The sequence below is a fragment of the Temnothorax americanus genome, unplaced genomic scaffold, assembly GCF_048541705.1.
Source record: "Temnothorax americanus isolate GAGA-0224 unplaced genomic scaffold, ASM4854170v1 Scaffold6, whole genome shotgun sequence".
In the NCBI taxonomy this organism is placed as follows: Eukaryota; Metazoa; Arthropoda; class Insecta; order Hymenoptera; family Formicidae; genus Temnothorax; species Temnothorax americanus.
In genome coordinates this window covers 4,407,355-4,425,556 of record NW_027509751.1, presented here as the reverse complement: position 1 = coordinate 4,425,556, position 18,202 = coordinate 4,407,355, and the positions used below count along the sequence as shown (strand labels likewise).

Sequence of the window (18,202 nt, the reverse complement as noted above, 5' to 3'; positions counted from 1 at the left end):
CTGGACACGGTTCACGGAATATCCCTCAATGTCGGTCAATTACCTATACGCGGCGCGTCAGAATAAATTTCCGGGTCCACGAAGGCCAACATTCGGCGAAGGGGTGACATCTTGGGCGACCATACTGGCGATTCAATATAACGCCGATGTCACCGTTCGCGAAACGACCCTTAAACCAACCAAATCACGATTCGACCAACCGTTACGTTTTTGCGACATTTAATATTCGTAGATCACGCTCAAGCCGTTTATTATATGGTTAAAGGAACAGGAAATAACAATTTTGTTATTTCTTTCACACACTGCATCGACACGCAGCAGAGCACAAAAAGATTGTATCCTTCGTGCTCTTGTAAACATAATCATCGTGCAATAGCGAGTTGATACGTTAAATATAAGTAACTTCCTTTAATTAAAGGAAGTACCAATACCGTCTGATACTTTCTTATATTTTCTTCTAGTAGTTATATGGCTATATAAAACTCGGGACACATTATCTTTATATATTTTCGTATACATTTGTATATTCAGATATATGTATATCTGTACCTTAGATGTAAAGAATCGTGTCTCCAGTTTTTGTCAAAATGGAGTTAATATAACAGGAGTTTAAATTGTATGATGGTAAGCATCTCATGTCTATTATTACTAGTTTCTAAGATACAATATTTAAAAAGTCGTATTGAAAATTTTTATAGTGCTTAATTTTTAAACCAGGTACAGGCAGTTATACTATTAAAAACATGTCAGTTAAATTACTTTATTAAAAACTTAAATAAAGACGTTACTTTTATTTTATATCTAAAAAATGTATTATTTTTCTATTTAAAAAACTTTAAACTTTGTGTTTTCTCTGAATTTATAATAATGGAAATACGATTTTTTACCTCTAAGGTACAGATATACGTATACAATTTATAACTTTAAGATAATTATAATATTTTCCCTGCGGTCGTTAGGTAGGATTTATGTACATACATATTTCATGAATAATCGTTAGATAAGATTTATCTTATCGATCGCATTATGTATACACAATATAATATATTAAATGCCTTACTGTTTAAGCCATAATCATTGATTCTATCATAAGTGCCTCGCAACAGCTGCGTGAAATGTAAGGTCTGTACAAAATGTGCAACCTTTACGATAAACTTTTTATGATAATACAATGGCCAGCATCGTACACAATAAAAGAATGTATGCTCTTTTATAGCAAAATAACACACACGACTAACATCAATCGTTACGCGCTCCGGCATAACTTTTTTTTCCGCGAGGATTTTTCCTGAAACAATATATAACTTTCCATACGCACGATTTTAATCCCATTTCTCTTTTTTACATCCCTCGTCCGATATTCACTGATGACGCGTGCATAACGAACGCACGATTTTCCGGTGAAACGGGCAAATCTTCAATCTATCGATAAATCGGGAAATGGGATAAGCCGCGACGCGGCGCAAACGTCGAATTGCTGTCGGACCGCAAATCTATTATTCTGTATTGAGTGACGAGTTACCTCAGAAATTAATGGATAATAATGTAAATCCAAATCGCAACGTTGACACACATATGTCATGGAAAATGCGATCATTTCGGGGAAGAGAGTGCATCGTTACACGTGCCATCACCTGCTCTGACACTGAATAATTGATGCGGTTAAATTGAGAATTTGTTTTAAATTAAGAATCATTCCCATTCAATTACTGGGAACGCGCGCTCGCGCGGCACGTTCGATGTAAGGAAAATTGCACAATGGACGGAGATGAAAAACCTGTCGTTCAATATTTTTTAATGATCACATATAAGTTTCCTATCTCTTCTTCCGTTCTTTCGCGGAGATCACGCGTGTTAACGTTATCGAAAAATCGTACTTCAAGTAAAGCGGAAGCATGCAACTATCCCCTTTTCACTCTCCAGTCTCTGCGCCGGACCACAAATAATTCCAGCCATTAAGCGCGCTAGCGCGCGGCCTTTTGTGCACTGGGTAACAACTTTTTATTACCACTTTTAGTGCACTAGCCGTTGCGCTTGTAAAGAAACTCGGCAACCTGATTTACGAGAATGCTCGATACTTTCCGGACGTTTCCTTTTAGATTCGCTAAGAACTGATACGCTCTTTACTCTCGGTATGCCGTGCTCTCGTGTATGCGTACCACTTACTCGCAACAAAATACGTATACTACTTCCAAAGTGCAGACATTTTTACATAATGAACATGATTTCAAATGTTGCCGGAATAAATCACAGTTTTTTATATAAATACAAAAAGTTGTTACTTTATATTAGTTATCTCATATTTAGATTTTAAGTATAAACTTACGGCCTTTCGTATAGTTTCTGATATTTCATTTATTATTTAATAATTAAGAAACTTTTTTAACAGAGAGATTATTTATAGAGTTTAATGAAGAATTATTATTATACCTGTTGGTGTGATATAAAATGTACTCAACTATTGTATATTAATCTTTTACTTGCCACACTGGGGTGCAAATCAACCCCACGACCATTCCCTTAATTTTAAGTACCTAAACCTACGGGGAGCAGGTCTATAGCGACATCTGCCGCTTTTTTTTCAATTTTTTGCATTTTTGCGTTTTGCATTTTGCATTTTGCATTTTGCAAATTTCAATTTTTTTATCATACATAATTTTAATTTTTGGCTATATAACCTACATAACTTTTAAAAGTAAGTTCTTAAGAAGTTCTAAAAAATTTGGCAAGTTAAAATATTGAATAGCTTATTTGTTATAACAATTTTTGTCGCTGGGGTAGATTCCACCCCAATGTGGTAAGTACGTGATTCTACAGAAATGTGGCAAGTTAGGGTTAAAATTATTAAGAAATAAAATGTAACTATTATAATTAATTATACAATTAAAGAAAAAAACTTCACTGTTGAACTTTTTCAAATAGAATAACAAACGTTACATAAATCATAATTAAGTTTGTAAAATACGCTTGTTTCGCGCTCACGAACAATTGTAATCTCCGTCTCTCGGAAGAAATTAATTGATTGTATCTCAGGGGGCAAAAATGTAACTGAGAGACCGTGACCGAGTACAATTTAACGATGACCTACTTTATCCGCTAACTTGACCAGCGAAAAGGCGATACAAAATGCCTTAGGCAGATATTACAATGCTCAAAGTGCACCTGGCAAAGCTGGCGAAGCTAAAAGAGCGGAAACAACGTTTCGGAGCGGAAGATATACGATGAGAGGAATAGCCAGTGAAGGCAACAAGAAGACGAACAGGACGCACGGCGAGATATATTTTACAAAGACATCCCGGAGGATCCGCGAACAACCCTGTTCTCCTCGTCGTTTCTCACTACACGGAACATCCAGCCTTATTACAGTTATTACGCGATCGTCATAAATAATTTTGCCTGACCGACTACTCGCCGTCGATCTTCCCGGCGCGGCGGAGACTTCGCCATCAGTTGAGATTTCGAGATCCAGGCGAACGCGATCGCGAACGATAATCCCGTAAGCTCCTGTCCTTCGGCAAATCGGAAAAGTAAGCCGATCGATATAGATAGTGAGGTCGAGCACGTTTCGCGACCCATTGCGCGTATATCGCGCCGTCCCCCGGGCTACCTTGACGAATCGTGGCAATCGTGTCAGGCATCGATCGCGATAATGCGGCATCACTATCGCGCAGCATTGTGCGTTCGTATACCTATTGTTCGCGCAAACACGATGAACTGGGACAATGTTCTTTTGCAGTGCCGTGTTTAATCTCACGCTCGAGTTCCCGCACATTCCTCTGTATATCGTGATAAATATAGCGTACGCAACGGGGTTTATTACTCCGCGGAATTGCGGGAACGCGATTAAAACGAATCTTTCATAAACTGCGTCTCATTTTCGTTGCAGGCCTGGAAGCTCGGGATGCACGGCGGCGATTACGCGTGGATTTTGCCAGGTGAGACCATCGACGCCTTGGGGATAAAGGGCGATTGGTGGCGCGCCGGCATCGGAGAGTGCACGACTTCCCAGCTGTCACAGACTCTGGACGGTTTAATCATCGTCAAGAGCCACCCCACGGTCGTCGGAAACGAGACCAGCGCGTCGGGATTGGTATGTCGTTTTTGCCGAGTTGGCCCCGTTTCAATTTCTCTTATTAATACATAACGGCCGGTAAAATATTACGTTGAGTTAGACTAGTTAGACTGTCACGAACTAATTTGAACGACATATACGCACGATTCTTCAAGTTTTCCGTCGTCGCCTTCTTTGATCTACACGTATATCCTTTGATCAGTCGTTTGTTCTCAGCGACATATTGCGTTTACAGTATCCCGCGTTTATGAGGCAACAAGTTTAATAAAAAAAAAAATAGATAACGATCGTTCCGGGACCGTTAATGTTAACGGCGGCGATATTGCAGAATTTCGCGTCCCATAAAGACGAAGGCGAAGATGCGAAGAAAGCTTAGTCGCGGAGTCGTTGTGCAATAATAACGCCTGGGCTGCCGCTACAACCCTATATACCTGCGGGCGCCGTAATAAATGAAGTCCCCGAGCGGAAATTAGAGTGTGCAACGAAGAAAGCTGAAGGTCTTGCTATAGACGAGCAAGACTCCTTTCATTATGTTCCATTAAAGGCCCGCGTAGTGAAACGTTAAAGTGGAAAGGGACTGGGTCGTAGCGCGTCTTTTCGCACCCCCCCCAGGAGCTGGGTAATCAGCCTAATGACGACTGACGAGCCGCCGTAATCGACGTTCGCGTCAAAAGTCAGCCGTCGATTTTGAGCACTCGTGAAAATAACAAATCGCAAAAATAGACAGCGCGTCGCGGTGCCGTCGTATGTGGGTACACGTCGCGGTTTTCACATCCGTTCGACGTCTTCCCCGAACACGTTTCCAATATAGGTATAGATATCTGTCCCGGATATGTCCTGGGACACGCTTCCTTCTGCGACATCAACGTGAATAATTTCGCTGTGTACCCGTGCAATTTTCTCCACGATCGAAATAAAAATAAGGTGAAAATAATGATGTTTGGTGTAGTAACAGTTTCTATATAATGCTATTAATCCCTTGAGTGTCACACAATTTTCCTCGAGTAGTCCTATAAAATACCAAAAACAAAAGATTCTCGAAAATTAACGACAGTTTACGTAGAGGGGTTTTTCATGGTGCTTTAATGACGTCATTATTATTAGTTGCAATTATATCTGTAAATATATTTACAGATCGGCTCTACATTTCATTTATTTCTTCATTTAATGTGTGTGTGGTTTTTTTTCCATTTTACTAGCATTTTTTAGACTCTTAATGTTAATGCTTAATATATTATTGAACAATTAGCCTCTTCGAATAACTACAAAATTTCTGATAAGAAAGAGTTAGCGCTGATAACAGAATAGTTGTGTTGTATTTTTACATATCTTTTTAGGCAATTTTCAATATCTCTCTATCGGACATGTCCCTTCTTTGCATCACATAATTTAATGTTTTATTCTTTATTCCATTTTTAGACGCTAGATTTCATGACAAGTGCGTATGTATTCAATATCATCTGCAGGATGCAAAACGCAGAAAATCAATTTTATCGCGTATGGCTACGTCGATTTTTCACAAAGATAATTTTTCGAAAATCCGGCGTGTACGCAGCACACATGCATGAAAAGCATGCCGCGCGTACGTTTTATATATAATTTGACAGGTAAATCAACATGTGTTCCTAAAAAAAACAGATGCATGGGAAAACATGTGTATTAGTGCAAATGCTTTGAAACATGACATCGCTGCTATCGCGATAAATGCGCGCTGGCTACTAAATCAAGATCACAGTTCGATGTAATCGTCAATATCTTTGCGCAGAAAAGCCGCAATCGAATGAATTTCGTCTCGTTAAAAAACTAACAATAAGACTCTACCGCTTCCAATAAACGCAAGATTGGTTACTTGGAACTATTAATTTGCGAGATAAAAGAAATTAATTATAAATAAAATTGATTTTGCTTCAAAGTCATTTCCAAAGACATTTTCGTCGAAATCGATATAATCACCAATATTTTCGTACAGAAAAATCGCAGTGGGATGATTTTTTGTTTCGTTGGAAATAAGCTAAGAGACTTGCACTTTTAATGAATACAAGATATCTCCGGTAAGTAGTTGGCGAGATAACTATTATTTACGAAAATAAAACTGATTTTGCTTCAAAATTCATTTCTGTCTTCATATCAATCTTAATTATACATTAAACACAAAAGAATACAGAAATTATCATATTAATAAGCGGTCGACATAGCATATGCATTGCAGCCTTCCGTTACCTGAATCATTTTATTTCTATTCACTTATTATTTATTCCGTGCTCTCAATCTAGAAATAGTCATGGTCAAACTAAAATCGGCGAAAAGTTCAAAGTACAATCCGAGATATATCCGAATCTAACAATAATAATAATCTAATTGAAAGCTTAATATAAACCGTTTAGCTAGAGATATGACGTTCTAATTCGACATTAGAGAGTAATGTATAAAAACGGTGAGTTTTTGACATTCCTTCGAGAGGATGATTGCTCTAACTTTTCGATCTACGACATATACGAGCTAAATTGAGATACGCGTTTCGAAAGTTAAGCCGCTGGAAGAGTATCTCGAGTATACCGGGCATAAAGGGAAAGATTCGACGTCACTATTTTCCCCTTCAGCGAGCAATTCTCAAACTTCTGGACGTAAAATTATAAATGTAAGAACACCCACGTGACATTTCAGCGGAAATTGCGGAAATGGTAGTTCGACCAGGTTCTCAGCGAGCTTAATGCGGCATACAGAAAAGCTCAAGGGTGCTTACTATGCGCTAATCTGTAATAAAATGTGATTTTATATAGACACTTAATCAAATTTGTTGCGGCAAATTCGTGAAATGAGAATTTTCATCATCCCCGTTACTTCCTATGAATATCGTACCTGCGACATCCTTGCTGACGACTTACGATGCGTTTCAACGCTTCAACTAAAAATAACGTTGTTACAAATTAAAATTCTTTCGTTCTTCCCCTTCCCCTTTCTCGATATTGCCGAAATGTTAAATTAACGAGTGGCAAACTTTTTTTTCCTCTATGTTTGCGACAAAATTTTTTTTCCGTGCGAACGGAATACAACAACGCGTCGTTGTTAGCGCGAACGACAAATTAAATTTAACTCTCGCTCGTCAGTCGATTCAAACGTCCGTCCCTTCTTCCGCTTCAATTTTTTTTTTTTTTAATTATACGACACTGCGCGAAAGGTTTTACGAATCGTCCGAACACGCTTTATGCATTGATCCCATTCACATTTTTCAGACCAGCAAGAAGTTTACTTCGGAACTGAATAATACAGGCGTTGCGCACTCGAAATTTGCCGGTCAAACTTATGACGCCGTGTGGGCCATGGCACTCGCTCTCGCTGAAACTGAAGTCCTCCTAAATCGACGGAACGAGAGCATGGTACAGTACACACACACGAGGAGGGACCTCGCCAAGCTTCTGCTGGAGCAGCTTAAGGATTTGCGCTTCATCGGAGTTTCGGTGAGTCTTACAGTCAAAGTATAAATAAAGCACCACGGCCGTTTATTACGTCCGTCCGCGAAACTTGAGGAACGCCACACAGGAAAGTGCATAAAATTGCTCCACGAGAGTCCATATGTATAGAACTACCCGCATCCATTCGTCTATAGATCCTCTTTTATTAATTCGGTGCCGAGTCTCCCATACAAAAATGTCGTGCAATTTTTAAGGTTTCAGTAATAATCGAAAACGAAGAATTTTCAACGAATATTAAGTTAAAAGACGTGGCAAAATTTCAAGTCACGATTGGTTATAGATTGTGATTATTACAACATATTTCTTTTCCTTTAAGAAAGTATTCTGATTTGAAAGATCGTATAAAAAAACATATTTTTCAGGAATTTTTTGTAGAGAAACGAAAAAATAAAATAACCAAATAAACTTTGCGTATTTTTTTAGCGTTATTTATTTTTATTTTTTAAGTAATATAAAAACGCTCTTCTTTTCTTATGTTATATCCTCGTCACTGCTCGTAAGAAAAAACGCACATGGACGGTGTAAATGAGATTCTAGCTGTTCTAGGTATTTGAAACGCAAAAACCAAAGATTTTCTTATTCAAAAGTGTGGCTATTTACACCATTTACACCATTTACAGCGTCTATTTGCGTTTTTTCTTGCGAGCTCTTAATGACCAGGATATAACATAAAAAGAAGAGCATTTTTGCTATTTAGAAAATAAAAATATATTCTTAAAATAAGGCTAAAAGAACATCATAGATATATATACAAAGTTTAACATTATGCGCTTTTTTTCCCTACAAAAAATTCCTAAAAAATATTTTCTTTTACGACCTTTTAAACTAGAATATAATATCCCCTTAAAATTTTTCGACGAATTTTTAGAGAAGATCCTTTATAACTCACATGAAATTAATATAATAATATGATTAATTTATTCCAACTTACAATGAATAAACGTGTGATTGGATTCACGTTTTAGTAAGGAAACTCTAATTGCTTTCTTTTATATCTTATATATATTAATCTTTTATATTTTATAATTCATACATTCGTCATATATTTGTTCTCGTTATGTTTATAGGGGCCGGTCTCCTTTGACGACGCGGATCGCGTTGGCATCACGGCGTTCTATCAGATGCACGGTAAGTTATGTGTCATTGAAAAATAAAGATAAATAAAAAAAAAATGTATTTTTCCAACCGACGAAAGTCTTTCATAGCCCATATAATAGAATACCTATGGAATTTAACGGATCAACTGACACGAATTAAGGGATCAGAGAATTATTGGCTTAGCAAGATTTGATACGATAAATGCCGTTTTGTTGACGCGAATCGAAACTTCACCGACGCGAGAGTCAACTAGCACATTTCGCCGAACGCTGGACTTTACGCTTCATCCGCTCGGCCCGAATGTCAATAACGGCGTTAAACGTACAATGAGCCAAGAGCTTATGCCATGGGTACACGATGAAACGATACAACTGGGTTAAGAGCACAGACAATGGCCCGATTCTAACGATGCGATGCGCGGCATATCGCGTGTTCTACCGACCGCGACGAGGACAACTGGCGCGTGGACGCGCGTATAATGCAATTTATGAGTTTTCTATTATGAGCTGCGCGTAGCGCGCGCGTCTAGCGTCCCGCTAATGCGTTTTGTTTACGAGCACTTCCGCGCCACGTGCTTTAGGTCGATCTGTATAACTCATTGTCGGCCTATCACTAACGCGGACGCATATGTACAAGCGTTCTACATTACACCGTGCTCTCGTTGTACAGAAAACGCAATCTTTTCTTTCAGAAATCGCTTTGAACGTTATGTGTATCGCTGCGAATCGCTTTGATATAGGGATACCAATTCCTCTGTTATCGATACCGCATAAATTACTCATTTGACATTTCCGCAGGTGATGATCTGCTGAAATATCTTATGCATTTAAATGAACGCCAATGACAATTATGTGCCAGGATGTACGTCGTGTAATTTGTATTTGATATTAATCTTACTTATTACAACTTTATATATGATATGGATATGATATTCAAAAAGCACATTGCAGAGCGTAACAAACAATGGATGTGTTGATTGATGCATAAAGTATTAATACATATTAAAGTCGTAACAATTAAGATATAATAATATATTTTTTCTTTCTCCCCTTATTCTCCGGTTTCCAATGAAATGTCTGCAGCTTGTTGCTCTTCATCCGTTATTTATTTTGTAGAATCTTCTTCTTGCACGTTTGATGAGATTCTCTGGAGAAAAACTTTCCTTATACAATATTTTCCAATTGTACACACAATTGGAAAGTTTTACACATACTGAAAATTTTTCAAGAAACACCCGACATCTTGATTCAAAAAGTTTTGAGCGACTCTAGGTGATTTGTTGAAATGATTGAAGCAATAAAGCTTCAATGGTGTGTATGCTATGACTTCTCATTTCTGATAAATGGAGCAGTGCGATCTAAATATGTGATTTACGCATGTCTCAGATGACCTAGGTATACCCCCAGGCATTGGATAGTTCGGGTACCTCGAGGTTGTCTCTACGTGAATTTCTGATGTTGATATTTAACAATATCACCAAAAATGTTTGCGGAAATATATCCTACATTTTTAATGGTAGAAAGCACTCCTGGTTACGTCGCTGTGTGTCAACGGGCGCGCAAACGATGTGTTTAAAAATAATCGTACACAGCGAGGCGGCATGACGACACTTGCATTAAATTAAAAATTAGTCTCTACCTTTTATCATTAACGCTACGGTAACGCTGTTGTCGCGCTCGAATATAACGTTAATTAATTCAGAGAAACATTAGCCGAGAAAGCCGCGCCGGCCGCGCGATATACACTGATATGATGCTCGCCGTGATTACCTTTTCCTGGGTCATTTCTTCTCTCCGTTATTCGCAAACGTATCCACATTGCAGTCACGCATTCCGGAGATGGCAACTCGATTTATTAATATTGTCGTAATAGTGCTTAATTGCACATGCGGTCTTATGAAGTCTCTTCATTTCAGCGAAACACCACCTTTTCCAATACACCGTGTGCACAAATAGAATTAACTGCATTTGCCACAGAAAAAGCGTAAAGGGAACTGGCTGTAGATGTAGTAATGTGCAGCGTATGTACCGCAATTTCATTTATGTTTGTCATCAAAGATAAGCTGCTTTTGTAGTTACTCTTTTATCAATTTTTCATGTGACTTGACAAATTATGCCACTTCCATTCAAGGCATTGACGAATCTTTGGTATATCGTTTGTAAAATAAAATTCATTTGAATAGAATATGAATTCTTAGACAACTGATTTGATTTTATTATGCCTTGTTTATTGTAAATTTTCCTACTTATGAGCCACAGTCATCATTCTGCTATACCGCTAACAAATTGACGTGAAAACTTCTTACGACATTCCCATTCGTCTGAAGACGAAATCGTATAGACTTCGCAAACTACTAACTCGACGCAGCACGACTGCAACTGCTAACTTCGCATTCGCGAAACTGGTATTGAATTACAAAACTGAGTGCCTCTTGTACTCAAAATTGCAATCAGACATCTCTTGCACGTATATGACGCTGCCACTGAATTCTTATCTCTTTCTTTCTATTTTTAAAGCCAGTTCAAAATTTGATATTCGCCACAATTGGCTTAGCGTTTAGTTTAAAATGATGTTTAATTTAATCATCAAAGTAGCAATTACTTGCTACATGTCACTCCGACATATTATTTCATATCTAGCACTATTTACAAACGGAACGTCATAATGCGGGAAACCGAATGCCTCCTGCAGATTAGTTTAACAGGAAATCAATACATATCGACCCCTTACATCGCGTCGCTACAGCTAAATCAAATGTAGGTCAATTAAACAGCTGGATCATTGCAGCTGTCAAGTGTAAACAATATTCATTTCTCAATATTGTTGCCAAAAAAAGTATTCAAAAGAAAATTTCGTATCGCTATCAAGACTTTGCTTCCTTGGATAATATTCATGAATTTTATTGTTTCGGTATTAATACGAATCTAATACTATACGCGTATCTTTAGGAAAGAAAGAAAAAATAATTATGTGTGATTTTAGGGGTCGAATATATCTATTACATAATATCGAATGTATTATATATATATATATATGTAATATATATATATATATATATATATATATATATATATATAGAGTGAAAATCGACCCATCTGCCTCAAGTCTCAATATTTTATTGCAATCAATCACGATCACGTTAAATGCCCTGCATGAAGCTGATCCTCATATGGATTTCCAATATGATGTTACGTATTTTAACACATTCAGCCATTTACCGCGTGAACGGTAATGGCAAAAACGATTTTCTTCTCTCTCTTTTTTTTACAACGACGAGCTGACGAAAAGTGTGAAAAAGTTTTCTGCACAATTTATTTTCTGGGATAAATTGACTAATATTTTACCGCGAATTTTTACGGCCCCTGGACGGTCTGTTTGTGTTACAAACTCTCTAGTTTCGCATTTGTTTGCGTTTGTTTTCTGTGTTTCTCATTCTATTTATTAGTTACGTATATACGAACCGCACAAAATCTCTCTTTCTACGAATATGAAATAAACTCCCGCTCCGTAGAATTAACAGTACAAAATTACCTTTTTCAAAAAAGGTAAAAAAAGGGCGCCAAGTACACGCGTGGTTGTTACCCTCGAAAAAAAACCCAAGTGGTAGTATCATTAATTTTATTCAAAAATTTAGAACCTTTTTAGAACCTTAAAAAAGCAGCGCCAAGTTTTTTACAAGAAAAATTTATTTATTTTATTTTAATTAAATATTTTTATTTTATAATTTAATAATTTTATTTAAAAATTAATAAAGCTACTACTACCTAGGTTAGAATAGATTTTATTTATTTTTGAATAAAATTAATGATACTACCACTTGGGTTTTTTTTCGAGGTAACAACCACGCGTGTACTTGGCGCCCTTTTTTTACCTTTTTTGAAAAAGGTAATTTTGTACTGATATCATGCGTTTTGTAGTGTTACGCATCCTCTTCTAAAAAGGGCATGTCATCTATACGATCTATCGAATCTGTCGAAATATTGTTGTCGCTTTTCCGCTTTTCTCGTCCTGCTGCCGAGAGATCATCCTATAAATACTAAATAAATTATATACATGTATAATATAAATATAAATAATTTTAATTACACACACACACACACACACACACACACTACGTTTACGCGAACGTTACTTCTGTAGTAACTTACGATAATTCCTTCGCGTAAACGGGATTTTGTAGTAACTTACGATAATTTACTCCGCGTAAACGAGTGAATTATCGTAAGTTACTACAGAAGTAACACTCGCGTAAACGTAGTACACACACACACACACACACACACACACACACACACACACACACACACACACTATCTGTCACGTATACTATGTTTACGCGAGCGTTTTACTTCCGTAGTAACTTATACGATAATTCCTCCACGTAAATGGAGATTCTGTAGCAACTTATGATAATTCATCCCGCGTAAACGAGTAATGCCGGGATTACGATGAATTTAACGTAACGGGACGCGACGGACGCGAAGTAACGTAACGTGAACTTAAGAAATTACGATCGCCGTAACGTGAAGCAGCGTGCATTTCAGAAATGATTTGACAGCTTGGTATGAATAGAAGGTTAAGATTAAGGTTATCTTTAAATTACGGCGATCGTAATTTCTTAAGTTCACGTTACGTTACTTCGCGTCCGTCGCGTCCCGTTACGTTAAATTCATCGTAATCCCGGCATAAATTATCGTAAGTTACTACAGAAGTAACGCTCGCGTAAACATACAGATTGACAACTTTTACAAGGCAGCATATACGTACGTGTTTGTACGATTTTGTAGATACACCTTCCTTCTTAAAGATCTCTCGGCATCAGCTCTTTACGGTCAATACTTATATATATTTCACTATCTGTCACGACGCGGCAACGGTCACGACTATCACACACTTACACTTATCCTTTTCTAGGTTGAAAAAAACTGTCACGCACTGCGACAATGCACGAGTGCACTCTCGTGTCAAAAATGGGAAAGTGACACACCAGCCGCCATTTTTGTCCGACGTGGACGTTTCTTAAAAAAAAATTTTCCACATTTGGTCTTTGCATTGCAATATCTTCGCTCGTAGGGCACGTAACGAAAAAAAAAGACTCTTATTTATAAATCAAACCCGAAGCTATCGATCGAACCTACTTAGAAGTTGATCCGTTCACTCGTTATTGAGATCTCAAAATCTCGGATACTCGCAACTCATGCGTTCGCGTAAAAGAGTCACGGTGCGTCTCGCTTCGCGCGTACTTGGCGCGAGACACTACCGTGTCTCTTGATTATTATGAATCGATGTCAGCCCGTGCGATATAAAATAATTGACTACTTTGATAAGTAAATAAAATAAGACAATTGAAAGCAAATCGAATTTGCGCTAGCGGAAGCGATTCTTTCGACGCGTGAAATCCGCTTACTTACAGATGAAGTTATTGCGCAGCTATCATAAATTCGCATACATTAAGGCACGTACCGCGGCACCGATAACGGCGTGCCGCATGAAAATAAAAGCCAACCAATTGCATATTCAGTCAATTTTTTGCAGCGTCGCGTTTAGAGCCGGCGTCTCGACGCACGCGAATCGACTATTTCACTTTTCTCTCGCGCATATGGAACTCTCTCTCGGGGGGGGGGGGGTAGCTTTGCCCCGTGGCGGTTGAGGGTAAGTTAACGGATCCTGAAAATAAAGAACCGCTTAAATCTCTCGCCTCGGCGCTGAAGTTTAATGCTCGTAAGGGATTTTCAGGGGTTCCGCGTTGCGGGAACACGGAGCAGAGTAAACATCGGCTTGGCCGACCGACGCGACGTCGCGGTTTATGTACCTGCTAGATACGACGGATTCGTAGTCTCCGTCTGGGGATATGAGCTACGAAATGAGATCGTCGTCGTGAATCTCGCAGTAACGCAGTTGATAATACTCGGTGTCTTATCGAGTCTCGAATCGGTGATCTTTTATATTGGCAAAAGTCAATGCATTATTAATAAGGATGGCCTCTCGTCTATATTGATATGGGTAACAAACGCACGCGAAAGCGAAGAGATAGGTAGACTTGATATGTGTTTTCGATAATACCACTGGTTAAACTAATATTTTTTTCATCATCTTAAGTCGGCTTCAGAGTTAGGCAGAATATATGTTTATTAAATTATAGCCAATGATAATAGCAGACATAGTATAGACAGCATAAAAGAAAAAAATATCGCTAATATTATTATATTATCAAGCAGTTTTAAAGAATTAGTTTTTCAATTTTTTTTGTAAATTTGTATATTAATGAAATATATGTTGAAATAATGTACAAAATAAAAGAATATGATAAATTGTGTTAAAATAATTTTATAAAATTATTATTCATTAATACCTTCATTAAATTAGTGTACTACTCTATTATCAAATATCTACATTAATTGCAATAATCACAAAATGTGGAACATGCCGATGTTAGTGGTACTTAACAGCAATATGCATTATGCATTACCAAAACTGATAATTTTATTTTTCCCGTTCAAAAAAGCAGTGATTTTCAGTTCTTTATTTTTCTGCCTGTTCTATTTGGTTGTTATTACGGTAATTAATGCGTTAGTAATTATACGTGTGCGTCAGCTATCTCTCGCGTAGTGCGCTGTGGTCAAATAATGGAAAATACGAGGTCGCAAAACCAAGATAAATGCGTTGTAATTGCTTTATTCGTATAATTCTCACGGGAGATGTTCACATGTCCTCGCCGAAATTTTATAATTAATTTCATTCAAAAGAGAAATTGCTCCGAACCAAACTGCGCTGCAATTTCAACCGGTAATCATTCAGTACAATGGAAGCTCGGCGCATCTGAGATAAATCGAAGAACCCGAGGATCGTTTTCCACGTCACGTGTATTTGTACTTCCATAATGCTCGACCAAAAATTGCGTCGTTAAAATGCTAAATGCATCATCGTATACCACAGATATAAAAACGCGTGCGTCTACAGACTGAAAAATTTGAATAGATATCAAATTTGTTCCGAGATCCAAAACGTGCTACATCGTGCCCGAAAAATCTACGCCCGGAAAACGAGATTTGCGGGGTGGCGCAACGATAAAAGTTTACGCGCGCGGAATTCGGATGAAACGTTGCGTATGACCGTCACGATGTTTTTCGCGATCCAGCCTGCGAATCATCGCTTTACACGTTGCTTTACGACTTTACGAGAATCGATATACACGCTGCGTTTCACGTTGAAGAACGCGATTCCGTTCGAGATTCTGTCTCCGCAGTCAGCACGAGCCGAAATCCATTGCGCCGGCGACGAACAATGGGGGTCAAGAGTTCTCTCTTGATGCCAACACAATGCCAACGCATAATTCAAGTGGCCCCGTGGAAGCACTGACCTCCGGTATGCCCACGATTTCGACGGTCAGAAATGTCAGAATTCTCCGCGAAATCAAGCCTCCTCCTTGCGGGCACGCGTGTTCGCTCGCACCCCGTTAATGCATGCAGCGGATAATGGGCGGAAATATTTCCCCAGTGTGTCACCTATATCCGGGAGTATTGCCTCACTTTCGCGTATCCTCGATGCGCATTCGGGATCGAGGGCGCGATTCATTATTGCCCGTGTTTCTGTCTCTACCTGCCTTGTTGTCCGATCAAAAGCGACATGCACAGGAGGCGGAACAATCTCTTAAAAGCTCCAATAGAAAACAACAGATAGCCTCTTCCATATGTTTTCGTCTTTTCCTATATATAAAGTACGAACACATTTTTCGGATATTAACCTCTACCGGACGTACCGGCCCCTTTTTGGACGACCTTTTTAGTTTTAGTGTTAGAACATTTTTGTCCTTGTCAGTGGGTTGAACTACGTAAAAGACGGCACCTAATATTAGGCTTCCGATCCCAAAGAGGTTAAAGATTATATGACTATCGTGTTATGTTTTGAAAATATATTAGAAATATTACTCAATATATTTCATACGTTTTTCAATCCTTTAGATACAAACGAGGGCTTCATTGGATTTATAATAGCGTTATAAATGTTGTAGGTTATGCAATAATATTTCCCATTATTAGCTTAACAGAGATAATATTGACTATAGATTATCAAAAGCAATCTGTTCCAGAAACTTGTTATTACCAACGTCTTAAAACATCCTCCATAAAATTTGTAACAAATATTAGAACATCTGTCTCTCGTCGCAGTAAGTTTAACAAAGAGAAACCGAGAGGCAGATAATCTAAATCTAAAGCATTTTGTTTAAACTTGAGACCCTCTTGATACATAATACCGCAATTAAAGTTTATATCATTCCTCTCTCTTTCTCTTTCTCCCCCCCTCCCCCGTTCAAGATCATTCGTGTATTTCAAGATACAAAACGTTTTATTTTCAGCGTTCGTAATCTTATAATGTTTTCGTATAATATCCTCGCGATGAGAAAAACTCTTCGAAACTCGCGAAAATGATTTTCCACTCCGTGTATCACAGTGGGAAAGCATTAGTCACGTGTCAGTTGGGTCAAAAACAATCGCGCGGGAGAGAATATTCTTTATTAGGGAAGTTTTGCGACGAGGAGTTATAAGGAGAAGTTAAGAACTCATCGGCTTTGTCGCCATAAAAAACCACTAATACTTTTTTCCTCTCTCTTTCGGGAGCGTTGAACCCAAGAATCCAATCCCACTTTCACGCCTTTTTGATAACGCGACCGCGCCGTCCGTGGGTATATCACAGGCTCATCGCTCAGCTGGTTAACTCTTCGCTCGGAACCGCGCGAAGAAGCGACTTCTTTTTTAGCGTCACACCGGTGGCATTGATTTTAGATAAAGTCAACGAACTGACACGAATTTCCGACGCCAATGGCAACTGCGGAGTGGATCGGTACAAAAGAATCCGTACTGCTGTTTGGACAAATTAAATAGCATCGACTATATGCTATCTCACGCGTTTACCACCTGTGACCTGCCTTCGATCAATCTATCTCTGTCTCTTTTTTTCTTTTTTCTCTGTTTCTCTCTCTTTCTTTTATAGCCGCACGCTCGTTTTCAGCTGTCAGACTCTACCGCAATCTATCAAATTCCGCGACAAATAAACCTCGCGTTGCGTTGCCGAGACTTGCGCGAGATTTTTCAACGCAATATACGTTACAATTGCACTATTGCACAGGAGAGATAGAAAGGGACAACTACCTATCTGCCCTACGACAAATCAAATGGAAGATCGATCGATATCGCGTATCTATATCACGTATCCTCACTTGAGAATATAACGATAGACGAAGGGGAGCCATATCGAAGGCGATGGGGTGAAGTGACTATGTAGTAATTTTTCGTAAAGGTCAACGAGAGCTGCGAAGAATACTGAGCGCGTAGCGGTATATAGGAAAGATTCTTGTACGACGGGCCGTCGTATACGGATATCGATTCAACTCGGTATCTTTCCGAGAGAAAAGTGTCAGAGCAAGTTGTTTGCACATTACATTGAAGTGGAAATCGGATGCAAGCGAGAACGAGGAAAAAGGGCAGCGCGCAATTGAATTTTATTTTGCTTATTACGCCGAGAGGAACAATGGAGTTGTTCGATTACTCTCAATAATCAT

At 38.4% G+C, this 18,202-nt stretch overlaps 1 protein-coding gene across 4 annotated transcripts in view; it reads left to right on the top strand.

Annotated features, from left to right (window-relative positions):
- Positions 1-18,202, top strand: part of Gaba-b-r3 (gamma-aminobutyric acid type B receptor subunit 3) — a 71,915-nt gene that overhangs the window by 38,897 nt on the left and 14,816 nt on the right. For all 4 annotated transcript variants that reach the window (XM_077420128.1, XM_077420129.1, XM_077420131.1 and 1 more), the window contains exons 6-8: positions 3,887-4,090; positions 7,306-7,530; positions 8,613-8,673. In XM_077420128.1, the coding sequence (XP_077276254.1) occupies positions 3,887-4,090; positions 7,306-7,530; positions 8,613-8,673 (490 nt within the window). The remainder of the gene's footprint in view (positions 1-3,886; positions 4,091-7,305; positions 7,531-8,612; positions 8,674-18,202) is intronic.